Source organism: Lontra canadensis, unplaced genomic scaffold (assembly GCF_010015895.1).
Source record: "Lontra canadensis isolate GAN:19392208 unplaced genomic scaffold, GSC_riverotter_1.0 scaffold42, whole genome shotgun sequence".
Classification (NCBI taxonomy): Eukaryota; Metazoa; Chordata; class Mammalia; order Carnivora; family Mustelidae; genus Lontra; species Lontra canadensis.
This window is the reverse complement of record NW_022631036.1, coordinates 15,714,000-15,740,597: the sequence shown is the minus strand read 5'-3', so window position 1 is coordinate 15,740,597 and position 26,598 is coordinate 15,714,000. Positions and strand designations below refer to the sequence as shown.

The following is a 26,598-nucleotide window of genomic DNA, read 5'->3' as shown; positions in this document are numbered from 1 at the left end:
ATTGGTGTATTCAAGAGGTGTCTGTGTATGTGTGTAGAAAAAACTGTAGAGCTATACATAGAGCACCTAGCTTTAAAATCTGACTTCAGAAATTACCCAAGGTATCAGTTGGGAAACTAAGGCCCAAGTGGGACAAAATAAACCTGATTACTTTCAGGCTTTTCTCTTCTGCTTGCTGATCCTTTGCTGGATAGGTCTGGCAGGGAAGGGGAGAGGAGTGGCACTTGAATTTGCCTGTCTGGTGGATCTGAGCTTTGCCTAGTTGCATCTGAGGGAGCATACTGATAAGGAACAGCAAAGAAATGGACCAGTAGAAATAGATTGGAGAGGACAGTTTTCTAATCTAGAAATACCAATCTGGCATTGGTATTGAAGCTAGGATTCCTGGGTTCAAGTCCTGCTCCACACCAACTATGAGAACTTTTCATTTGTAAAATAAAAATATTAGGGCTGACAGGCCTGTAAGGATTTAATGACTTAATAGATGTGCTTAGAACAGTATCTGTCACATAGTAAGGGCTCAGTGGCTGATAAAAATGGAATCAAGAGTTTTATAAATAAATGGACTGAGAAGTACCTACTGTTTGTATCTTTTGCTATTAAAAAAATAGTTTGAAGGGGCACCTGGGTGGCTCCATGGGTTAAAGCCTCTGCCTTCAGCTCAGGTCGATCTCAGGGTCCTGGGATCAAGCCCCGAATCGGGCTCTGCTCAGCAGGGAGCCTGCTTCCCTCTCTCTCTCTGCCTGCCTCTCTGCCTACTTGTGATCTCTGTCTGTCAGATAAATAAATAAAATCTTTTAAAAAAATAGTTTTAAAGTATTTCTGAACCCATACTTCTCATGCCCTCTTTGATTTGAAATTATACTTGAAATTAAATAAGTGCATAAACATAAATACATGTGTATTATAACTACACACAAAAAGTAATGAAATCAAACACTGCTGTTTTCAAATCCCATATTCATCCCTCATCCACATGCCAGTGCCAGAATTTCTAATGACCCACCTGCTTAAAGATGATAAATAAAATCTTAAAAGATTTTAAGATTTAAGAGCCCATGAGCAGGGGGCAGGGCAGAGATAGAGAATCTCAAGCAGACTCTGCGCTGAGCACAGGGCCTGTTGTGGGACTTGATCTCGCAACCGTGAGATCATGACCTGAGCCAAAACCCAGAGTCAGACACTTAACGACTGAGCCACCCAGGTGCCCCTAGATGATGGTTTTAGAGAGGGTAACATTAGATGGCACTATGAAGTGAGATACACTTTCCATTTAGGTTACAAGGTTAGGGAAAGACCTAAGAATGAACAGCTTCCAAAAATCTTAATAACAAAAAGTTTCTAGCATGAAGCTTTGAAATTAAAATACAGACATGTTCTGTAGAATACCTGCCTTGCCCCAGTAGAACAACCCTGGTTCTTTTTAATAACCAAACTTCATAGAATGTATAGATCTCTCAATTCCTTTTTATTTTTCAGCTTAAGTTTATGTAGGGGGGGGCGTTTATCTTCCAAAACTTAGTATAGCATTCCAAACAAAATTATGGGTGGGGAAAATCTTAGTCTTATAATGGCAGAACCTCAGAATTAACCTGTAGAGGCCTTGCAAAGCCGGTGTCTGTAAGGGGTTGTGCATCCCTGCTGTGATATGCAGATCGTACTATGAGCCGATGTCTGGCATTGTGCTTGTCCTCAACATTTTTGTCTCAATACCTTTTATATTGAGCCCCCGTTTTTTTTTATAGTGTTACACAAATGACTCCCGGAAAAGTTGGGAAAGTATTGGGGAAAAGTATAAGGAAAGAGACAAAGTGAATAAACAAAGTGAATAAGAGGTTACTGGGAGAGAAAAGTCTCTATACCATTTATGTACCATTCTGTTTGTGGTCAAGGAGGCAGTGAACATTCTAACCTACTGATTTAGTATTGGGCTGAACCATATGAAACTGCTGATGTTTGGCTTTTTTTCATCTATATAAATGGCTGTTTCATGTTTCAACCTAATACTTACAAATAGGTATTTTACTATGTATTTAAGTTACAGTTTAAGGAATTGGAGGCTTGGGATTGAGTGTAATTCATTATGACTTACTCCATTTAAAAAATGGGAAATGGTCTATCAGTTATCATTGTCTTGCATAATTTTGGACATTCAAGAGCAGATTACAGAGATTAATGTAATAGTGTTTGCTAGTTTGTAAGTTTCTGAAATTTTATCCCAAACCCCCCAAGCCCCAGTCTTTAGTGATGGAAATAAAGTGTTTAATATTTCTCACATTTGAATTCTGGTTTTAAAAAACAAATACACCTTTTAAATGCTCCCCTTACGCTATTCTGGTTTTTTTTTTCCTTAATTGGCCTTCATGCGCACCTCTGTTGTAAACTGTCCTATTCTTACCCTACCAGTGTTTCTTTAGAAGATACTCTCGTTATTATGTTGTCTCAAGATTTTTTACTCCAGCAGCTTCCATTTTTCTGGAAATTATTAAAAATATTTTATGGTGGTAATGTTATAATAGAGATTTATTTATATAAAATTTTATTAAAATTACAGCACAGATGGTGAGTACTAAAATAATACAAGAAGGTTACTGTGGAAAGTGACACATGGGGTGCTTGGCTGGCTCAGTCATGGGGGCATGTGGCTCTTGATCTTAGGGACATCAGTTTGAGTCCCATGTTGAGTATAGAGATTACTCAAAAAAAAAACAAAAAACAAAAAAAAAGTGACACAGCCAAGAAAGATTCCTCAAAGAAGGTGAATTGATTAGACAGGTCTAGGGGATACCAGTGCATAGGTCAGTCAGGTTAGTCGAAGCATGGACAGTGACTGGAAGAGCAGACTATAGCAAGTTTTTAAGAGATGTGGGTGCCATGGTAGAGTTTGGACTTTGCTACTTGAGTTTTGGACATAGCTGGAAGAACAACGACAAGATTATTAAGTAGGATAGCAGGAAAGTTGAGTAGAATTCTAGTAGAAAGGGACTGATAACAGGAAGTCCAATTAGGAGAGACTTGTTCCATAATCCATATAAGCCCTAATGAGTGAACTAAGATACTGAGAAAGGGTGGAGGAGACTCTTGAGTTTTATTTTTTAAATTTTGATTATGGAAAATTCCAAGCAACAGTTTGTAGAATAGTATAATGACCCTCATATACCCATCACCCAGCTTCATCAGTTGTGAACATTTTGTCATTCTTGTTTTCTCTTTATTCCCTTTCCCATATGTTTACCCTCTCTCTGTTAAGAGTACTTTAAAGCAAATCCTAGGTATGAATGAACATTTTTCTGTTGAGGGAGAAGAGAAAGAGTCAAGGATGGTACCCAGGTTTGTAGCTCAAGTGGTTAGTAAAACTGTTATTTGAGATAAAGACTTTAAAGTTGCAGGTTTATAGAAGAGTAATTTTCAGAAATGCCTGTGGGAGAAGTAGTCATTTGCAACTGTGGGTACATAGCTAATGGTGACACAGTCATGATTATATAGGATAAAATCATCCCGGGATAAGGAGAAATGATAGAATCCTGGGGAATACCAGTATTTAAGGACTTGGCTGAGGAGGTAAAAGCAGTGAAGGGGACTGAGAAGGGAAGTTCAGAGAAGTGGGAGATGAACAGTAGGAAAGATAATTCTTAACTAAGAACTTTAAAAATTCAGTTCCTCGGTTGCATTAGGTACATTTCAAGTGCTCATTAGCTACATGTGACTGATGACTATTTTATTTGACAGCACTAATCTGTATAGAGAGGGAGGTAGAGGACTCCTTCACTGAATCCTGGCAAATTCACAGCTGTGTTCTCTACTGAGAAGTATTTTTTATATGTAAAATATTTTTTATTTTGTGGGACAAAATTTTATTATGTGGTAGTGGGGGTAGCTCTGTCTGTTATGACTTTTATCTTCTGCATTTTTAAAAAATCTTTTGCATTATTTAAGCAGATTAGATAAGTGTTGCTATTGAGTGAAAGAGGCTGAGATATGACAAGGAATGGTGGAAACTGTGAAAAACTGCAAAGCATGTGTCAGCCCGAGGTGATGTTCACTATGTAAGGATGAGGGTCCGGGCACCTGGGTGGTTCAGTCGGAGGAGCATCTGACTTGGTTTTGGCTCAGGTCTTCATGATCTCAGGGTCATGAGATGAGCCCTGAATAGCCTCCATATTCAGCAGGGAGTTGGCGGCTTCTTTTCCCTCTCCCTCTGCCCCTTCGTCCCAGCTTGTGTGCACTTGCGTGCATATGCACGCTCTGTCTCTCTCTCTAAAATAAACAAATCTTAAAAAAAAAAAAAAAAAAAGAATGAGGATCAGGTGTTACCCGAGTTTTTTTTCCTGAGGAAAACTAAGTCCAGATTTTTTTTAATCTGATTTTTAAAACCTTCCTAGAAAACCCTGCATTTTAAACCAACTTTAGTAAGCTGAATTGGGCCTATGGCCAACCTTTGATTTAGTATTTATTGGTTGCAAATGTAATTTTAAATTTCCTTGGTTCCTTGGTTTTATTTCACTATCCAGTCTAGATGTGAAAGGGCAAAATACACACTTCAGGGAAATAGGAAATGCTATAGAAGTTCAGAGAAGGGTTTGAAGAATCTCATCTGGGATAATCAGAATCCATGAGAGCTGGAAGAGGTTTGAGGAGGAAGGGCAAGCTCTGGTTAAGTTAAGAGTGAGAGGGCACTTCAGGCAGCACATAAAGAAGAAAAGATGTTGGTATGGGAAAGAGCAGGTCTGTTCACAAAAAATATAATGTAAGAGGAGAGTTGGTAAGTGTTGCAAACTGTTATCCCTCTACAGCCATAGATGGATTATTTCTTAGGCCAAAATCATGTTCTGAGCAATTGGGTAATAACAGCAGGCATTTGGAAATGTGGTGCTGAAATTAGACAAGATCAAGGATAGTGACCTAGATAAAAGAATCATCTGTATGTAAATGACTATTCTTAATATTGCCTTACCTCTATAATGTCTATAATGATAGCCCCCTTTTTTTATTCCCGGTACTAGCAATTTGTATTCTCTTATTTTCCTGATTAGTTCTGCGGGGGCGGGGGGGTTGCATATTAGTTTCCTGCGGCTGTTGTAACAAATTACCACATTTGGTGGCTAAAAAGGAAATATATTCTCTTGTGGTTCTGGGGGCCAGGAGTCTAAAATCAGTTTCCCTGGACCAAAATCAAGGTGTTAGGCAGGACCTTAGGAGAATACATTCCTTGCCTTCTCCACTTCTGGAGGCTACTAGCTTCCTTGGATTGGGACTGCATGACTCTGATCTTCAAGACCAGCATCTTCAAATTTCTGCTCCCTCTTCACAGTACCTTCTCTGCGTAAAATCTTCCTCTCCATCTCTCGTATAAGGATACATATGATTGCATTTGGGGCCCACTGGGATAATCTCCCCATCTCAAGTTTGTTGTTTTTGTTCAAAGAATCAATTTTTACTTTCCTGACTTCCTCTTTTTGTTTATTTCATTGATTTCTGATCTTTGTTATTGCTCTTTTCAAATTTGGGTTTGTTTTACCTTTCACTAAACTTTTTAGAGGCTTAGCTTCTTGATTTTCGACCTTTTCTAATGTAAAAAGGCGAGCATATTAGTTTTCTATGATGCATAAAAATTACTACAAACAGCAGGTAAAAATAACATACATTTTTTAACTCCAGCAGTCTGTGGGTCAGGGATAGTCTGCTTAGAATATGCTAAGGCTGTAACAGTGTTGTCCAGGTTGTGTTCCCATCTGGAGGCTCAACTGGAGAAGACTCTGCTTTCAGTCTCACTGAGGATTTCGGCAGAATTCATTTCCTTTCAGTATAGAACCAAGGGCCCCAGCTGCTGGCTGACTATTCCCTGGAAGACTCATGGTTCCTTGCCATCCAGCCACTTAGTGATCCAGTAAGAGGAATCTCTAGAGTTAGTCTGCTATCAAGACAGTCTTTTTTTTTTAAGATTTTATTTATTTATTTGTTAGAGAGAGTGCGCACACGCAAGCACAGGCAGACAGAGTGGTAGGCAGAGGCATAGGAAGAAGTAGGCTCCCTGCCGAGGGAGAAGCAGGCTCTCTGCCAAGCAAGGACTCCTTTGTGGACTCGATCCCAGGACACTGGGATCGTGACCTGAGCCGAAGGCAGTTGCTCAACCAACCGAGCCACCCAGGAGTCCCAAGACAGTCTTTTATGTATATATGTAGTTTTATTGATAAATGAGGCACATACAGGGTACAGTTAAGGACTGAAATTAGACTCATTTCACAGATAAGTCAGTTTGTAAGTTCACTTAATATCTGTAAATGCCGTACTTGTTACCTCTGATAATATTTTAGATCCAGCGCTGTCTACATTTCACTTATATTTATGAGGGAATTGGAATGTTTTCTCAAAACAAAAACTTTTAGGTAAATATTTTTATTTTAAAATTTTTGCATATTTACTCATATTTGGGACAGACATTTATTACCTTTGTAAGACAAACAACAATATGTTAGAAAAAGATGATGATAGGAGAAATATCATGGTACGGAAGATAACGTACTGCTTTTGTTTTTAAGTCAGTCTTCTATAATGTAATCAGGATAATGATATCCCATCATCTTTGCCATATTCATTGTCAGAAGCAAGTTACAGGTCCTGTCCACACTCAGGAAGAGGGGATTACACAAAGGTGTGAACACCAGGAGGTAGGGATTGTAGAGAGCAGGCCACCTTAGGGTCTGTCCATCATTGCCATAAAATTCCTTCTTTTAGCTGCATCCTACAAATCTTGATATATTATTATCAGTCAGTTCAAAATATTTTTAAATTTCCCTTATGATTTTTTCTTTGATCCATGGATTACTTAGAAAAGTGTTTTAAAAATTTCAAATATTTAGGTATTTCAGTACTTTAAAATTTATTGAGACTTGTTTTTATGTTCTCTAATATACGCTCTGTCTTAGTAGAGGTACTGTGCGCATTTATATTACATCATGTGCATGTGTATTCTTCAGTTGTCATCGGTAGTAGTCTGCAGATACAGTGAGGTTGAGGCACTTGATAGTGTGGTCCATATAGTGTTTGTTTACTTTGTGTGTGAGTGTGTCTATGTCTATTTCACTTGTGTGGTGGTGTTAAAAATCTTTAACTGGATGGGTTTTGCCATTTCTCTTTTTAATTTTGTCAGTTTTCCTTTTATGTATTTTGAAGTACTTTTATAAGGTGCACATACATTTGTGATTGTTATAGCTTCCTTATGAATTTATTTTTCTACTTTTGAAATATCCTTATCTCTGATATATTGCTTTGATGTCTGTATGTTGTCTGATTAGTATAGTCTTCAACTTCCTGATGCTTACTGTTTGTTAAACTGTGTCTGTGATAGATACAGTATGTTTGAGTCTTGCTTTGTTATCCATTCTGACAGTTTCTGCTTTTAATTAGAGTATTTTGTCCTTTAATATTTAATGAAGTTGTTGGCTTGGATTCTGCTATATTCCTCCAAAGAACATCGATTTGTTCTAGCAGGCAAATTTGGCTGGCAACTCAAATCTTAATTTCTTTTATCCTTAGCTAAGCTGCTTGGAGTCTGTCTTGTGCATGTGTGGTTATGGCATCACCCAGAGATTTGGGTAACATACATAGGTTGGGGCTCTCCCTCTCTGGCTCTCTCCTTTCTTTCCCTTATTTTCCTGCAGCTATAGTTACCCTCAAACTGTTTTCTCTATCTGCATGACAAAGAGACTGGATTTTCTATGGGTGTTTAGCCCTAACCAGGGCTTACACTCAATCTGTTGTAAGCCATGAAAACAGGAAACTTACTTCATGCCATTTCCTTCTCCAACCATCGTCTCCCCCTCTAGAATCTGCCTCCTTTTGGCCACTCTCTGGTGCCTTCAAGTAGTTGTTTTGTTTAGAGTTTACAATTTTTAGCTATGGAGGTTTAATCTAGTAGAAGCTTTTTGGCCATATGAGAAGCAAAACTGAGAAGCATTTTGAAACATTGTATTTTAGAAGTTATTTGTGGTATAATGGGATGGTAAAAATAAGCCATTATAACCTCATTAAATCTAAGCTAAATTTGAGGATTTCCCTTACATTAGAGTCGTTTCGCTCTACTTTTCTGTCTTCAAAATATAACTACTTAGAAATAATTGATAAGTGGTTTTTATTATAGCTCCAATTAAAGGAAATTCTTTGGCATAGGTAGTATCTTTGTTTCACCTGATCCTTATTACCAGTTAGCTTTTTGAAGAGATGATGAGGCCAGGCTTCAGACCCAGTGCCCAGAGTACTACTTGACAGAATTTTAAAAATATCTATTATTTCAAAATGCAGATAATGATTGGAGTTATGAGTAATTTTTTTCTTTTACATTATCTTCTGTATTCCCTCTGTTTTCTACAGTGAGCATGTATTTCTGCTACTGTCTTTATAATTACAAAATAGATGTTTAAATGAGATTTAAATATTCTAGAAATACATAGCATAGAAAGGAATAGTCTTGTCTGTAATTCTGCTCTCCAGAGGCAACCATTGTCAGCCAAACTGCATGGTGCCAAAGTCGTTTGTTTGCATGCTACCACTTTGATTCATCTGTTTTAACCTGGGGAATGGTCTGACAGCAGCTGGAAGTGCACAAGCTGCACTTGTCATAGACAAACTCAAGGATCCTTGTTGAAGGTATCATGAAGATTAGAAAACCGTGATCCAGAAAATTTTAACTCGGTAGGGAGAAAAAAACAATGCAGAATAATCTGACAGCAGTTAAAATTGCATATAGTCAGACTAACAGCAGTAGTAAATCTTGAAAATTTAGAGCAACTAAATTTGACCCAGGAAATCCAGACTTGGTAAAAATAATGTCCACAAAACAGACTTTTAAAATGATAAGATGTGGGGCACCTCGGTGGCTCAGTGGGTTAAGCCTCTGCCTTCACCTCAGGTCATGATCTCAGGGTCCTGGGAGGGAGCCCCACATCGGGCTCTCTGCTCAGTGGGGAGCCTGCTTCACCCTCTCTCTCTGCCTGCCTCTCTGCCTACTTGTGATCTCTCTCTCTCTCTGTTAAATAAATAAAATCTTGAAAATAAAATGATAAGATGTAATTGATAGGACATGATAGGACATGATAAATTAATTAAAAGATAGGACATGATAAATTAATTCTTTGTTAGAAATTTGGTACTTTAGCCTGATGAAAATGATTACAGTAAACTAAAATGGAACAAAATGGAGTTGGTTTAACTATGATTTATTATTATCATTATTAGTTTGACTTTGCTTGTCTTGGACAACATTCTGTGTTAGATCATACAGCTTTAGCTCATTCTTTTTAATGACCGCTTTTATGCCATTACATGAATCTAATAATTTATTCCACCTTTTAAAAACACAATTCTGTTTTCCAGAATATGCTTTTAAGGCTATTAACCAGGGTGGCCTTACATCGGTAGCTGTGAGAGGGAAAGACTGTGCAGTAATTGTCACACAGAAGAAAGTACCTGTAAGTAATACTGCCCAGGTAGCCAATTGTTATGGAATATATTGCAAGGATGTTTTACAAGTTTGTACAGAAGTATATGACTACCTATATACATTCACATTACTATTCCTGCTTTGCCTCTGCTTTTCTGTTTATTCAACAAGTATCTACTGAGTAGCTATGAGTAGTTTAGCTGAGTAGACAGTTAATATATTGAACTTTGTGGTGTGATTATAAGCACAATGGGAATTCTAGATCTTTTGTCTTCAGGGACCTTGAACAGGCTTTGGTAAGCTATAGTTCTTGCCCACAGGAAACCTGTCATCTAAAAAAGGAAGACGGAGTCTCCTCCCTGCCTTTTTAAAAAACTGGTTTTATCTATAAATTGAACAGAGAACATTTATTATGTAGTTTATCACTATAATTTTATAGTATTTCTTTTATTTTTTATAGTTTTGTAGTATTTTTTATCCCTTCACAGAGACCTCTGATTTTTAAAAAGTTACCTTGATTTATTTTGTTCATTAGGACAAATTATTGGATTCCAGCACAGTGACTCACTTATTCAAGATAACTGAAAACATTGGCTGTGTGATGACAGGAATGACAGGTAATTGGCTCAGTTTCTACTTAGATTTGTTATTTTATTCAAATTATTTTTGAGTTTTGTGTTAATTTTTAAAAAGCTTCCTTTAGTGCCTCATTTGCAGATAGTAGGAGTAGATTTGCAGTCTTCCAAGGCTAATGTCAGTATATTCAGAGTATTATAACCTGTTTTGAAATCTTAAGTATTATAGAATTAGAGCTCTGTTGCTATTGCTGTCAGGGAAACTGCGCTGAGGCCCCTGTCATAGACATTTATTTCATATGTAGTTAATAGTTTAAGGAGATGTAAGTATATTTCAAACCTGGTGATAATGAGACTATTAGAAGAGAATGAGAATTATAGAAATTACTTTGAGTTTCTATTTTCTGAAATCAAGGGAAAATTAAAACCTACAGAAAAGATCAGAAGAAACATTATTCTCTCTCCTTAAAACTTGTTCTTTTGGGGATTATTAGACACCTGCAGGAACTATTTTGACAGCTGTTGAAGGGCTTAGCATGAAAGTACAGTGCTATATGTAGAACTCCATCTTTTAAAAATGTTTTCCTTTTTTGTCATGTACGTGTTGCTGAGTCATTGACTATTCGGTAGTGATAGAAAAAACCAGAGTGGACCACTTCTGCTTCTTTCAAGTCATAGTGGAGATTTTACATATTTATATAAATATATACATACATATATATACATATACATATATATATTGGAAGATTGAAAATCATCTGATTTTGAGGTTCACTCTTTCCTCTAAAGTAATAAACTTGTGTTTTTTATGCTCTAAGCTGACAGCAGATCCCAGGTACAGAGGGCACGCTATGAGGCAGCTAATTGGAAATACAAGTATGGCTATGAGATTCCTGTGGACATGCTGTGCAAAAGGATTGCTGATATTTCTCAGGTCTACACACAGAATGCTGAAATGAGGCCTCTTGGTTGTTGTAAGTATGCTAAGATGACTCCCAAAGAATTGATGAATTACGTGGTGGTTTTTTTTTTTTTTTTTTTTTTTTTAGAGAACATGAATTAAGTTATTGCAGTAACACTTGGGTTCTGAACATGTGGTTTGGAAATTATATAAGCTGAGGAACTCTTACACTAAATCAGCAATGAAGGGTAGGTTTCACAATAGTATTTTAGGTATTATCTTTTAAGTTTTAGATGCTGTTAGATTTTTTACCAAAATATTTCTTTTAAGGGTATGTGATTTGGAAGATCTGAGTCACTGTTATATTGGACTGTTGTAATGGAGGTTTTACTGCAATTCCAGATTATGCTTTCAATGGAAATGCCTAAATTGGCATCTTAACAGTATACCTCTTTTTTTTTTTTATTTTGACCACCCTGAAGAATCAGGCTCACACACATGTTCCTCTGATTCATATTTTTAGAATACATTACATTTCTTAAAAGTAAGTAAAATTCTCTTGGGAGAGAGAGGAGATTTGCTGCTTTTAGATTTAATGTAATACATTAGCCTAAAAAAATTCAACACATTTGTTTCTGTGTTGTGTCATTTATGAGAATTAAAGCAATCCGCGTAAAGCTTTTCTTTAACATCTGACCCTATTTTTTAACTCTCAGATAAGAATGCTCCCTCAGTTTATTCAGTGATATTCTTTCTCACTCTCATCCTCTTCTGCTTTAACTTCCGATGTTTTTGCTCACCAGATTTTCTCTGTGTTCCTTCTCTCCGTCTTGGCTCTGTCTGGGTGATCTCACCCTTGGGTTCATGCTTTCGTTTACTACCTGTATACAGCCAGTCACTCCTCGTTGGCAGTAGCCCCGTCCCTCCCTCTGTGTCCTGCAGATACTTCAGACTTGAAGTTGTTGCTGTTTTCCTGCTTTCATCCTCAGTGTCTCTTTCCCGTGCTCACCCCCCTTCCCTGGTCATCTTCCTCAGTCATCTGGCCTCACCTCCAAATATCTGGTCCTTCTTCATCTCTTCCCTTTGCCACCTAATTTATTTGTCTCTTCTCTCCCTCCTCACTCTTTCCTCGTCTTCCATGTTGGTACATAGTTATCTTTTTTAACTCAAATTTTTATTGTTGCTCACTAGAAAAACCCATTCCTCGTTGAATACAGTGTTAATTCCAAACTCCTTTAATATGATGTACAAGGCCCTGAGAGTTTATTCCCAAGCAGCCTCTTGCATGTCCTGCTTTCCTTCTCACCTGAAGTGCCAGTAGTATGTGGGTCTTTTGTCATCACCTGGGTGTACCATTGCCTTTCTTGTCTTGATGCCTTTGTATGTGTTGTTCCTTGTGCCTTGATGGCCCTTCGTGTCCTTACCACCTGTGAAACCCTGTTCATCTTGCAAGACCCAAAGTAGAGAAGTGTGTGTTCCCCGCAAGCAGTAAGTGGGTACTTCTTTTGTGTTGCCATGTACTTTGTGTATAGCAAGTATAACATGTAAAGAAAATTACAGAGTGACATAACCTTTGAATAAAACACAGATACCTGATCACTGTCATAATGTTTATCAATTAAACAAGGTTGAAAATTCCTCATTGTAGCATCTATAAAAGTGAATAAAGTAATTGGTTAATACTGAATCTTAAAAGAGAGGGCACTACAGGCATACCTTGGAGATAATGGCAGGTTCAGTACAGACCACTGTGGTAAAGCTAATATCACAATATAGTGAGTCAAATGAATTTTTTGGTTTCCCAGTGCATATCAAAGTTAAGTTTATGGTATAATCTATTAAGTGTGCAATAGCATTATATCTAAAAAGTAATGTACATACCTTAATTTTAAAATACTTTATTGTTAGAGACGTTGGTATATCTAAGCTTTCAGCAAGTCATAATCACTGATCATAGATCACCATAACACATATAATAATAATGAAAAAGTTTGAAATATTCCAGGAATTACCAAAACATGACACAGACACAAAGTGAGCAAACACTACTGGAAAAATGGACTTGCTCAACACAGGGTGGTTACAAACCTTTGTTTTCAAACAAACAGACAACATAGTATCCCCGAAGTGCAACACGCTATGAAATGAGGCATATATAAAAGAGGTTCAGGAGTTAAGCCATTCTTTAAATACTTTATTACCTGCTTTGCTGAGTAGAAAGAAGTTTGGTGGTGGTATTCGTTTTAATTATGTCATAACAACATGATTAGGGATGCCTGGGTGGCTCAGTTGGTTGAGCAGCTGCCTTCAGCTCAGGTCATGATCCCAGCGTCCGGGGATCGAGTCCCACATCGTGCTCCTTGCTTGGCAGGGAGCCTGCTTCTCCCTCTGCCTCTGCCTGCCACTCTGTCTGCCTGTGCTCGCTCTCGCTCCTCTCTCTCTGACAAATAAATAAATAAAATCTTAAAAAAACATTATTAGATATTTAATAACAAAACTGTATGTACAGAATTTAGAATTTGATTTCTCTTGACACTAGGGGAATGTACACCAGTAGTATCAAAGGTGGGCAGTGTGAAGATAAGGAAGTAGCCTCTGTATTTCACTTGGTGCCAGCATTCCCAAGGTGTAGTCCATACACTTTTAGTTCCCTGGAATCCTAAATTCTTAAGAACCTTAAGCTCTTAAACTTAAAAAAAAAGAAAAGTCTTCCATAGCCAGCTAAATTAAAGAACTAGTGAAGTTTAAAGTAAGTGAACCTACAGTAGAATATTTAACATGCTATTATTATTTTTTTAAAAGAAAGTATATGAAAAATATGCTTTCCAAGTTTATTGACTGATAATATCTCAGGAGATCAAAGAAACATGTTTTGGGTAGTAGCAAGGATTAGAAAATTGTAAATTACACCTGTGATAGTTCAGATTTTAAAAACATCTGAGATAAACCTTTGATGAAATGGAAATTTCTTGGTTACCTAACTTATCTTTAGTAATAACCTATATTTCATCAGTTTTTTAAAACAAAATACATATCCTAAAATAGATAGCCAGATTAATCAACAACAGCTTTATGACAATACTAAGAGAGAAGAAATTGTGTTGTACAAAGGTATAAGATATTTAATGAGGGTCTTTCTTTTTAGGTATGATTTTAATTGGTATAGATGAAGAGCAAGGCCCTCAGGTGTACAAGTGTGATCCTGCAGGTTACTACTGTGGGTTTAAAGCCACTGCAGCAGGAGTTAAACAAACGGAGTCAACCAGCTTCCTTGAAAAAAAAGTGAAGAAGAAATTTGATTGGACATTTGAGCAGACAGTGGAAGTAAGTTAGCACACATGTAGTAACACATGAACCAGGTTTGTCAGCTTCATAGTAGAATTGGTGTCAGTCAGCTGACATGGGAACAGTGAGGATTGCTTTTATTCACTTAATCCCTTATCTCATTATCTCATTTCGTAATGTATTTGAGAGTGCTTTCAACAAAACGCCTATAAAATGGGAAGATGGAACTAAAAATAAGAGTCAAGACTAAGGCCTAAGACCTGCATGGTTATGACTCAAATTAGGCTTAAGCTTCTTGGTAGCAAAAATGAAAAAAATTTAGTAGTTGTTACCCTTATGGCCCTAAAGGGAAAACAGCCACATACCAAATTCTCAGGGAAACAAATGTCTGGGTGACAGAATATATGCTCATAGGATGACTTGGCAAAGAAGTTCTATCTGGGATGCAAAAGTAGAGCTCCTTTAACTCCAAAATCTTAAGGGGATTATTCATTACAATTGGGACGTTTTAAATAGACACAACAAGCTAAAATTCTTATACAAATATTTAGTAACCTTAGACTAAAGAAGCCTCTTATTTACTGCCAAGAAATTTTAGTGCATTTTGGAAAGGAGGAGCTGAGATACAGCCATTCTAAAGACTAACAACATGATTCTGATAAATGACAAAAGAAAAATGCTGTCTAATACTTTCATGTTTGGTTGGCAGTATTATCTCATTTATACTAACAGGAGATATAAAGCTAGTTCTCATCTGGGAGGTACTATGCCCTGTTTTAAATGTTTCTAAAAGGTCCTTTTTACTTACAATTCATAATTACATAAGTAATTAATCACATCAGATTCAAAGCCCTTAAATACATTCCTAAATTGTTATTAGTGTAAATTTTCCTTGAAGGAAGACTATATTATTCATGTTTATCCTGTCGTCCTTCTCACCTCAGGTGCTTAGCATAGTCCCCAGCATGTTGCAGTCATCAAGCAAACAGACTCTTGTGTGTAAATCATCCTGTTTTGTTTGATGGATCCCTTTCATTTATGACTAAAATTCATATAAGCACGTTTCTTCTCATATATGCTAGTAACACGTGGCTTTGGAAATGTATCACTGAAACATGAAGCAAAAAATGAATAGCTTGTGGTTAACTCATGATTTGAATAAGCTTGGAAACAGAATATCTTGGAGTCTCTGAAAAATACAATTTTAATGTTGGTACTTTTTTCAGACTGCAATTACATGCCTATCTACTGTTCTATCAATTGATTTCAAACCTTCAGAAATAGAAGTTGGAGTAGTTACAGTTGAAAATCCTAAATTCAGGTGAGTTATATTGTCGGCCAAGTGCTTAAAGACGTTTGCCAAGAGATACATTACAGCCTAGAAAGGTAGAGGTGTTTGGGTCCATTTGTCCTACAACTCAGGGTGGGGAATGGGGGGAGCATTTTTTTGAACTACATTTAGAGTTTTTCAGTACTTAAGAGATCTGTTTTAAAACTTACTTGAGGTCCCTTTAAGACAGACATAACTGCTTTTCTTCTTATTTCTAAGTGATTTTATATCTGTATCAGAAGTAACATAAAATAACCTTCTCTATGTTAGGAGTAAAGTAAACATAAGTGTTTTCCTGTTTTTAGCCTAAGGCCAATAGAAATTCATCTCCCAGTGTAGTAGTTTTTGGTTTTTTGAGGTGGAGCTTTGATTATTTAGTGGTTAGTTAAGGGGAGCTCTGAAGAGCAATATGAAATACTGATCTACATCAGACCCTATCTGGAGATCTTTGGAAACCCCAAATTTTGAATACAGCTAATTGAATTGCAGATGCTGGATGCTTGTCTATTCTTATTAAGAGACTAACTTCCGCATATCAACCTTATAGCTTCCATGAGTCAGATCTGTACTGGGTGCTTAACATATACCATCTCACTTAATCCTCCCAGAACCCTGCACAGTGGTTTACTTACCAGGAACCTGGATATGCTTATGAAAAATACTTCAGTTAAATGCACAGATGCATAAATGCATAGATGCATTATTTGTATCTACTCTTAGATCACAGTTATATAGACACTTGGTCATGGTTAGGGATGGAGTAGAAAGGTGGTACATTAAATTTAACTGGGGCTTGAAGAGTTTCTTGTTACTATGCTCTTTTTTTCCCTCCTAATTTACTCTTTTTGTTGCATGCAGGTAAGTGATTTAAACATGAGTGAAGTAAGAAAAATACATAAAATTTTTTAAAAAATTGTGAATCCTCTCCTCCCCGCCCCGTAGAAAATAGTTGTTTTATTTTGTTTTGGCAGTACTATTCTAGCAGGAACAATTTATAAAGGACCTGCTTAAAGGACCTGCAAGTTCTTTTTTCTATTCTGCGACCATCTGATAGCTTTTAACATTTTTATTTTCATCTATTAGTTAAATAGGTGAGAAGCCAAAGAACCTTATCTTCAAAAAGCTCTGGTATCATTTATAAATTTAGTAGTAGTAAGTATGCTTATATAATAACTATAATATGTAACATAAGCATCAACAACTACTATATAAACTACTTACATTGCTGCAGTCTGTACTAAAAAATGTCACATTGACAAATTGCACTCTTTAGAAGTCCAGCAGTAATAGGTCACATTAAAGGTTGCCAAGCATTTGATTTCTTTGGGGAAATACCATCTGTTCATCATGAAGTGCCTTCTTGTCTCTTAGCTCATAGAAACTTGAGTTATACAAGATGTAAAGGCTTCTTGACATAGGAGCTGAAATAGAATAGATTATGTATAGTTAGCTATATATTTAACTTAATTATTTTCTATCATCGCTGCAACTAAAAGGACTTATTTTCAGAAGACCTAAATTTTTTATCTGACTTCAAAGAAATAAATGTTTTTGTGTATAGACGAAGTTGATAAAATATTTGGGAAGTCTTCCAAAATAATCCGAAGGGATGAGTGGTGGGTAAACAGATTTTTTAAGTCTTATGCTCTGCCGACTGAGCTAGCCGGGCGCTAACAGATTTTTTAAATAGTGGCTATAGATGATTGATTGTTAAAGTTGGGTGTTAGGTACACAGGAATTCATTACTATCTGTTCATTCTACTTTCATGTGTGTTTGCAATTTTACATAATAAAAAGTTTTCAAAAAGTAAAATGGTTGTGGGTTTCCCCCCCTTGCCTTCCAGGATTCTTTCAGAAGCAGAGATTGATGCTCACCTTGTCGCTCTAGCAGAGAGAGACTAAACATTGTAGTTAGTTTACCAAATCCATGACGCCACTTGCCTATGTGTTCGGTAACAACAGGCCAACATTATGGAGGCCCCTGGATTGAAAAAGGAACCTCTCCCACTCCTGCCCTGCCGCCGAAGTGGTTAGGACTCTGTATAAATAAAATCAGTGCTTTTGGAAAATAATCGCATCCTGTCTTAATTTCACCTCTAGTTTTAAGTGGAGCCTCTGGTGCATGCAGACTGTTGAGTGTTCACCATCGCCACACAGGAGCTTTACTCATTTTGTTGACGGAGATCCAGGTTTCTTTGGTTTCAGGAACTTAATAGGCGGAAGTTTAAACTGTAGCTATATGGCCTAACTAATGGCAAACTAAAAACTGGTTTCAAAACTTGGCTCTGACTGTAAGCGGACATGTAAGGCAAGACCTCTATTTTGCAATTCTTCGTTCATTCAGATGTAATATTCCTAAACCTAGATCTAAGTGCCATCGGAGGTTTTAATTATAGTAAAAAGATTGGCATTGTTTTATTCATTGGTTTTGAGATACACATTTAATCTGTACTCCATAAGGTCCAGTATCTTTAAGAGCAAAAATCACAGTTGCCTTAGAAACAGTAGGGCTTGAAAAGCAGAATCTGTGTATTTTCTCTGCTGCCTTAAAATTATTTAAAGCAGACTTTAAGGAACTAGTCTATAGTAGAGATGCCACTATAAACAATGTTAAGGGAAAAGGTATATTTAGAATAATTACTGAACAGAATTAAGGTTTTTAAATATTTTTTAAAGATTTAGTTATTTTTTAAAGAGTGTGTGCATGGGGGGGGCGGTGTACAGAGGGAGAGAATCTTCAAGCAGGCCCCCATCTGAGCACAGAGCCCAAGGTGGGCTTGATCTCCAGACCCATGAGATCATGGCCTGAGCCGAAACGGAAAGTTAGATGCTTAACCGTCTGAGCCTCTCACGTGCCCCTGAGTTAAGGCTTTTTCAAATCACCATTGTGATTCCCTGGTGACCTGAACCACTAATTGTTCTAGAGGATCCAAAAATCTTGGAATTTACATTTCATGCCCTCATTTGCCCTGGGTGAGATGGGCTCACCTCACCCAGGTGTGTGAGGTGCGCCTCACACAGGTGAATATGGTTGCTGATCCAGTACAAATCCCTGGAGTCAGTTGCCCCTGTTTCTGTAGCCACCAAGGCCATGTGAACTTCTGACCGCTAAAAGCAGGAAACTTCACCTACCACATCCTCTTCAGAGCTGAGTCATTAGTTGTAAAGTGTCCTAAAGGGGAAGCAAGGTTCTTCCAGTTCAGGGACTGCTGGTTGGATTACCCATCCATATCCACTAGGCTCTGTAAAGGTACTGCCATTTTGTAAGTGAGGTATGTGTAGACTCCAGGCCTACTGCCGTGAATGGACAACTATACCCTCGGAGCCTTGACTGACTTCACCGTTGTGGAGTCAAGAATGAGATTAGCAAATCACTTGTTTTTTCTGCAAGAAAATACCTTCTAGTGATAGAAAGTGAAAATTGCTTCATTTGTTAGAAAAACAAGTTTCTACATTATTAAGATGTAGATGAATTAGTTTTTTAAAAAAGATTTTATTTTTAAGTACTCTCTACACCCAAAGTTGGGCTTGAACTCAAAACCCTGAAAACAAGAGTCACATGCTATTACTGAGCCAGTCAGGCACCCAAAATATAAAAGAGTTCTAAGTTTATTAGATTAGTTAAGTTATGCTTTAAAGTACTGGAAGGGAGCGCCTGGGGGGTGCAGTCAGTCGGGTGTCTGCCTTTGGCTCAAATCATGAGCCCACCATTCTGGAGCCCCATGTTGGCTGGCTACTCTGGCGAGCCTGCTTGTGCTCTCCCAAATAAGTGAAATCTTAAAAAATAAATAAAAGTACTGGGAAAAGGGAAAGAAATGGAAAGAATGTTAAGTATGACCATTAAATCATTAATTCTGTCTTTGTGTGTTTAACATAGTCTAGGATACATAAGAGTTAATGTAGAAATCTTGCACAAATGCTAAGAAAAGACCTGTTAAAACTCAAAAGGCAATTGGGAAAACCCTAGTAAGAAATAAAAGAATACAAGTGAATATTTGACATTTAAAGGGATATGTTGAGACTCTCATGAATGTGAAGCTATCTGGATAGACATCTAGCTTCTCTTGGTACCCATTTTCAATGAAGAAACAGCTTTGAACCATTTAGGCTATAAGGAAACAAACCAGGTACTTGTCTCCTTCATTAGATCCCGAATTTAAGATTCAGATTTGTGCCACAACCAAATTACCACATTAAGGATATTCAGTATCTCCCTTAAAGAAATGCTTGAGTTAAATATGTTCTGACCCTCTACTGCATTTCCAAAATAGAAGAAGAAAGTCTTACCAGCTTATATAATGGTGAATTCATGTTAGGCACTTCCACTGAAATCAGATGTGATTCCAGAACGACTTTTTTCCAATTTATTTTACATTTCAGAAAATGCAGGTAAAACAATAAATGAAGTGAATTAAAAGTTATCAGAAAGGAGATAGAATTATAATCTGCTGTTCAGGCTGTTAACCTAAAAAGAAGGCAAGAGAATCGCGTAATGAAGTAGCTTGTGTTGAGGCAGGCCCTATCTTCCATACAATATCCTTTAAACTGTTCTAAGGATAAGTTGAGTTCAAGTTCCTAATCATGTGCCCACGGATTTAGGAAGCTGTTAAAATTCTTTAGCCTTAAAATGTGGCCTGAACTCTTGTGAGCCCATTTTACGCTGCTGATACCATTTTATCTCTGCAGAAATGTTAATATGTTTAATTTTAAGGTGCTCTAGACTCCAGTGGAAGTTATGTGATATATTACCATATTGCCTTCATAAAATCTAAAACAATAAATTCCAAATTGAATGCCCCAAGGCTTCTGGATAAAGGATCATAGACCTATACTACCAGTAGTCCCCTACTGCAAGTGAAAAACTAAGCTCAGTAGACTAATTTGTCCAGGATCGCACAAGCAGTGATGCAGAGTAGAGTAGACCCACAACTCTGACCCCAAGACATCTTTTGTCAGGGCATTAGACGAAACCTGCAATCACTTTTGTCAAGTTTACCCCTCACCCATTAGTAAAGTAGCTAGACTGAAAATTCTAAAAAAAAAAAAAAACTATTATTTTATACCAAGAATAACTGCTACAAAAAGAGAAAAGAAGAAAGCATATATATAATATATATATCCTCTCTATAAAGTAATTACATAATGCATATAATAGAATATATTCAGGTCAACAGAGGGAATATTCTCATATTTTGTTGTTGCTGCTGCTATTGTGACTATAACATTCTCAGAGGTAGTTGTAGTCACATCAGCAACAAAAGAAAGTCCCTAGGAATAATTCTAACTGGAAATACTGAACCTATATGATGGAACTAAAAAACTTGGTTGAGAGACATTCTGCTTTTGAATAGGAGTACTGAGTATTGTAAAGTCAATTCTTTTTCCAAAGTAATGCATAAGTTTTAATAAGTGATTTGAGTCAAAATGCTAGAGGAAAATTTTTTGAAGCTTGCCCAGAAACAGACTTTAGCATATATGAGAATTTAACATATGATAAAGTTAGCACCACGAGTTGATGGGGAAACTGGGGGTGTGAAGATGAGGAATGACTATATTGGAAAATAATGTTCCTCATCTTACATCAGAATAAAATCCAGGTGACTTAGGGAGATAAATATCACACACACACACAGGCGCATGCGCAAACCACACACACACACACACACACACACACATTTTTTAAGCAAACTACACCCAACATGGGGCTTGAATGCATGACCCAAGATCAAGAGTCACATACTCTATGACTGAACCACTCAGGTGTCTAGAGATCATTTTTTAAAATCTTTGAAAGAGAGGGGGAAAAAAGGAAAAAGGAGGGTAAACTTTAGGTTAAAAAGGATCTCTAGATGGTGAAGTACTTTCTAAGCAGAAACAATAAATAAAATCATGAGGGGGAAAAAAATCTATATATTTTGCTACATACACGTTTAAAGTTTTACTAACAACAAAATATCCACCATAAAGTTAAAATAGTAAGAAAATACAAACAACAACATAAAAGTGTAGTAACAACACAGGTCATTAAAATGTTCTAGTCATTAGACTTGAAAAAACAGTAAATCTCAATAATTTTAAAATGCAAATTATATGCCATATTTTCTATCAAATAAAATGTTTACATTAGAACTATAATACATAATGTGCTTGGTACATTTCAAGTGTGCAAAAATTTTTTGTTGCATGAAGGAATGGTGATAGTATATTAAAAGTTAAGTTACTCATTCTGCTTGTGGAAGGTTAAACATTCAGTCTTTCTGGAGTGCACCTTGGGAATATGCCTCAAGAGCAAAAAAAAATAGGGGCGCCTGGGTGGTTCAGTGGGTTAAAGCCTCTGCCTTCGGCCCAGGTCATGATCCTGGGGTCCTGGGATTAAGCCCCACATTGGGCTCTCTGCTCAGCGGGGAGCCTGCTTCCTCCTCTCTCTCTCTGCCTGCCTCTCTGCCTACTTGTGATCTCTGTCAAATAAATAAAATCTTAAAAAAAAAATCATTCTATTTGCAAGAATTTATTTTGGGGCATTTTTTAGAGATGCAGAATTATGTTACAGTTATTTTATACACAATAATAAATGACACTGCATCCAATGTTGTGGAATATTAAGCAGTCATTAATATCCCTGTTTTGATGAATATTTAATGATATGGAAAACATTTACAATGAAATATTAAGAAACAGGCCACAAAATATACAGTGTGATCCCTACAGCAGACACTTCCTGTGCCCAAAAATTGTTATGATTCTTGCCAACAATATCCCCCCTCGTTGCTTATTTCTCTGTCTCAGGGTCTTCTCTGAAGCCTCAGGCCTTCTGCAGAGTCAGGAAAGCCTGCTCAGTCTAACACAGCACGGAAGTGTGGTGTAAATAATGCCAACTGATGCTGGTTGATAAAGGTCCCGGCCTTTTTGTTGTTGTTGTTGTTGTTAACTGCAGAGCTGAAGTGGGGGGATGAGGCCCAGCTCACCTGCAACAGGAGATCCAGGAGCTGCATCCGCCAGTAGCTGTCAAAATGCCAGCAGCTCAGGAGAAATGAAGAGGCCACCCCAGTGGAGAAGGACGAGTAGGAGGAAGCCTGAGGATAGCCCTCACCCTGGTATCACCGGAGGCAGAAAAGTAGGTAGGGGCAGGGTACCAGAAGGGGAGGCACACTTGGTACATGTAATCACCCAACACCTCATCCCCCAGGGCAGCCATAAGCGTAGCTCTGTCCCAGCCTCTTGTGGGGCTTTTCTGGGATGGGCCATAGAAGCCTCTAGAAACTATGCAAAATTTAGTGGATGTCTTAATTTCCTGGGAGAGACCCAGAGCTTTCATCAAATATTCAAAGAAGGCTATTTCCCAAGAAAGGAGAACTATTGGTAGGAAAAACAAAACAAAACAACAACAACAACAAAAAAGTAGAAGGAAAACAATAGAATGTGAACTGTAGTTTTTCTGGTGGAAATTAATTTGGTTATTTATGGTAGAGTTATGAGCACATTTCATTTTTTTTCTTTATGCTCATCTCTATTTTTAATAAGGAATATCCATGAAGAAGTTAAAGATGGATCTGTTAACTAACGTGTTAACTAATCATAGCTCATAAAATATTTTGGTGCCATTAAAAGTGTTTAAAAATTTTAAATGGCATTGGAAAACATTCGTGACATAATTGAGAGAAAAAAAAATAGGATATAAGATTGTTTACAAAGTCTATGACCTCGACAGCATAAACAATGAGTGGAGAAAAAAACTCCTGGGACTGCTAAAGTGTTTATAGGAAGGTTGAAGATTTGGGTTAGTATACAAAAGTCAGCCGCTCTCCTATACGCCAGCAATGAACAACTGGAATTTGAAACTAAAAACACAACGCAAGGGGCGCCTGGGTGGCTCAGTGGGTTAAAGCCTCTGCCTTCGGCTCAGGTCATGATCCCAGGGTCCTGGGATCGAGCCCTGAGTTGGGCTCTCTGCTCCACGGGGAGCCTGCTTCCTCCTCTCTCTCTCTGCCTGCCTCTCTGCCTACTTGTGATCTCTCTCTCTCTGTCAAATAAATAAAATTTTTTTAAAAAAATTAAAAAAAAAACCCACAACGCAAGGGGTGACTGGGTGGCTCAGCTGGTGAAGTGTCTGACTCTTGATTTCAGCTCAGGTCTCAATCTCAGGATTTGAGTTCAAGCCCCGGATTGGGCTCCACACTGGGCATGGAGCCTCCTTAAAAAACAAAAACAAAAACAAAAACAATACCACAACACTACCACTTAAACTAATACCCCCCAAAATGAGATACTTAGACATGAATCTAATAAAACATGTACTAGATCCATAACATAAAATTCTGATGAAAGATTTAAATAAATGGAAAGCAAGAGTCGGTATTGTCAAAATATCAGTTTTTCCCGACTTATAAATTCCACACAATCCCAGAATTCCAGCCAAGTTAATTTTGTGGTTATTGACAAACTGATTCTAAAGCTTATATGGAGAGGCAAAAGACCCAAACTAGCCAACAGTACCGAAGAAGAACAGAGTAAAAGGACTGATACTGTCTGACTTTAAGACTTACTACCTACAGTAGTCAGTACGGTATTGGTGAAAGAATAGATAAATCAATTAATAGAACAGAACGGAAATCCCAGAAATAGAACCCCATACATATAATCAACTGGTCTTTGAAAAAAGGAGTAACAGCAATTCAGTGTAGAAAGAAATAGTCTTTGATAAACGGTGCTGTACAACTGGACATTCACATGTAAAACATGAATCTAGACACAGATCTTCACCTGTCACAAAAAGTAATTCCAGATGGATTATAGACTTGATGTAAAACATCAAACTATAAAACTTAGACAACAACATAAGAGAAAATCTAGATGACCTTGGGTTTGGCAGTGAGCTTTTGGATACAACACCAAAACCATGAAAGAAAAAATTGGTAAACTAAACTTCATTGCAATTGAAAATGTCTGCTCTGTGAAGACACTTAAGAGAATGAAAAGCCACAGGCTGGGAGAAAATATTTGTATGCTTATATATGGTAAAAAAAAACAAAACAAACAAACAAAAAAAACTAGGATCCAAAATATATAAAGAATTCTTAAAACTCAACAGTAAGAAGGGTGCCTGGGTGATTCAGTTGGCTTAGCCTCTGACTCGGTTTCAGCTCAGGTCATGATCTCAGAGTTGTGAGATTGAGCCCCGCATTGGGCTGTGTACCCCTCTACCCCCCCTAAAAAAACCCCACAACATCTCCACAATAAGAAAACACCCAGTTTAAAAATTGGCAAAAGATCTCAACAGACAGCTCACCGAAAGGGGAAGATACACATATGGCAAATAAGCATATGAAAAGTCCAACACCGTATATCATCAGGAGTTGCAAATTAAAACAACAGTGTGATACCACTACACATCTGTTAGAATGGTTTAAAAATTTGGTTTTTTAAACCAAAGAGCGGCAGGAACTGGTGAGAATGACTTTGGAAGACAGTTCGGCAGTTTCTTATAAAAGTAAACACCGTCTTATTATAAGATCCAGCTTATGCCCACACAAAAACCGACACACAAATGTTTTTAGCAGCTTTATTCATAATTGCCCAAAAGAGGAAGCAAGATATCCTTCAATAAGTGGATAGAAAAACAAACTGTGGTACATCCAGACAATGGACTATGATTCAGCTCTGAAAAGAAATGAGCTATCAAGTGATGAAAAGACATGCAGGAAACTTAAATGCATATTTTAAGTGAAAGAAGCCAATTCGGAAAAACTACATAACTATGTGATTCCAACTATCAAACATTCTGGAAAAGACAAAACTATTGAGACAGCAAAAAGATCAGTGGTTACTGGGAATTTGGAACGGGGGGCGGGGGTGAGGGAGAGTGGAGGAGGGTAAATCAGTGACAGGTTTAGGGTGGGTCCGACTACTGTTTGATACAGTAATGGCAGATGCATGACATGCATTTGTCAAAACCCGTAGAAAGGTACAACACAAAGGGTGAATCTCTATATAAACCATGGACTTAAGTTCATAATAATGATCGCTATTGGTTCATTAATTGTAATAAATGTACCACGCTAATACAAGATATTCGTAATAGGGAAAACCAGTATGCGTGTGGTTGGACAGGGGATTTTATGGGAACTCTTGGTACAATCACTGAATCTTTCTGTAAATCTGAAACTATTCTAAAAAATAAAGTTATTAATTACTTAAATGCATGGGGATAATTTCAACAGATAATCCAAAATGGTTATGAATAATTTTTCTCCTTTCTTATATTTCAATGTATTTTCCAAAATTTTTTTAATGGATTATATATTACTTCTAGAACCAGGCAAAATTAAGTGCTGGATTCTGAACACTTATCCTGGAAAGCATGGATTTTTAAAACCTAACCAAAATTTTCAGTTTTTTTTAATGAGCAAATTGGCTCAAATTCCCCCAATAAAATATCCAAAGTGAAGGCATGGATAGACTTACCCCTTTTTGAAGTGTTTGCATCGCCTATAGAGCATGACCCAGAGAGGGGCCTTGCTCAGCTAGTCACGTGCTGGTCAAGACCCCTTGTTCAAAATCTATGTGGGGCCCTTGCTTTCCTCAGTTTGGGGCCACAGACAAGCCCTACCCCGGGTGGCCCAAATTCTGAGTATGCATGAAGTGTCACACTTCCTGGGCAGTCATCTCTGCTACACACAGCACACATGGGGAAAAGGAACCTGCCAAACTCCCTGGTGCCCAGTCTCCCCCGGCTCGCCTGTTACCCATCAGACCTCACCTCTGGCCCTGGGAACTTGCCTCGCCTTAGCCCTAGATGAAGCACCGGGGGCTGGCACCTGCTTCTGACTCCAGAAGAGCTGCCTGGGTAACAAAAAGCACCATTTGCCCACTGACCTCTCTACCAAGAGCTCAGTGTGGTTTCAAATTCTCTGTATTACCACTTTTCTATGCCCACATCTCCTGAGGGGGTGCGGTGAACATTGTTAAACTGAAATGTCTATATATCTATTCTTAGCCAAGGTTTCACATCAGAAGCACTGGGGGAACTTTCTTGAAGAGCGCAAGCCTGGCTGCCAAGCCTGATGACTCC

At 37.6% G+C, this 26,598-nt stretch overlaps 1 protein-coding gene across 2 annotated transcripts in view; it reads left to right on the top strand.

The window, feature by feature from the left end:
• Positions 1–17,600, top strand: part of PSMA6 (proteasome 20S subunit alpha 6) — a 32,184-nt gene extending 14,584 nt beyond the window's left edge. For both annotated transcript variants that reach the window (XM_032871276.1, XM_032871275.1), the window contains exons 2-7: positions 9,373–9,467; positions 9,975–10,056; positions 10,833–10,988; positions 14,061–14,239; positions 15,427–15,521; positions 17,375–17,600. In XM_032871276.1, coding sequence (XP_032727167.1) covers positions 9,373–9,467; positions 9,975–10,056; positions 10,833–10,988; positions 14,061–14,239; positions 15,427–15,521; positions 17,375–17,432 — 665 coding nt within the window. In that variant the 3' untranslated portion in view covers positions 17,433–17,600. The remainder of the gene's footprint in view (positions 1–9,372; positions 9,468–9,974; positions 10,057–10,832; positions 10,989–14,060; positions 14,240–15,426; positions 15,522–17,374) is intronic.
• Positions 17,601–26,598: the final 8,998 nt, after the last annotated feature.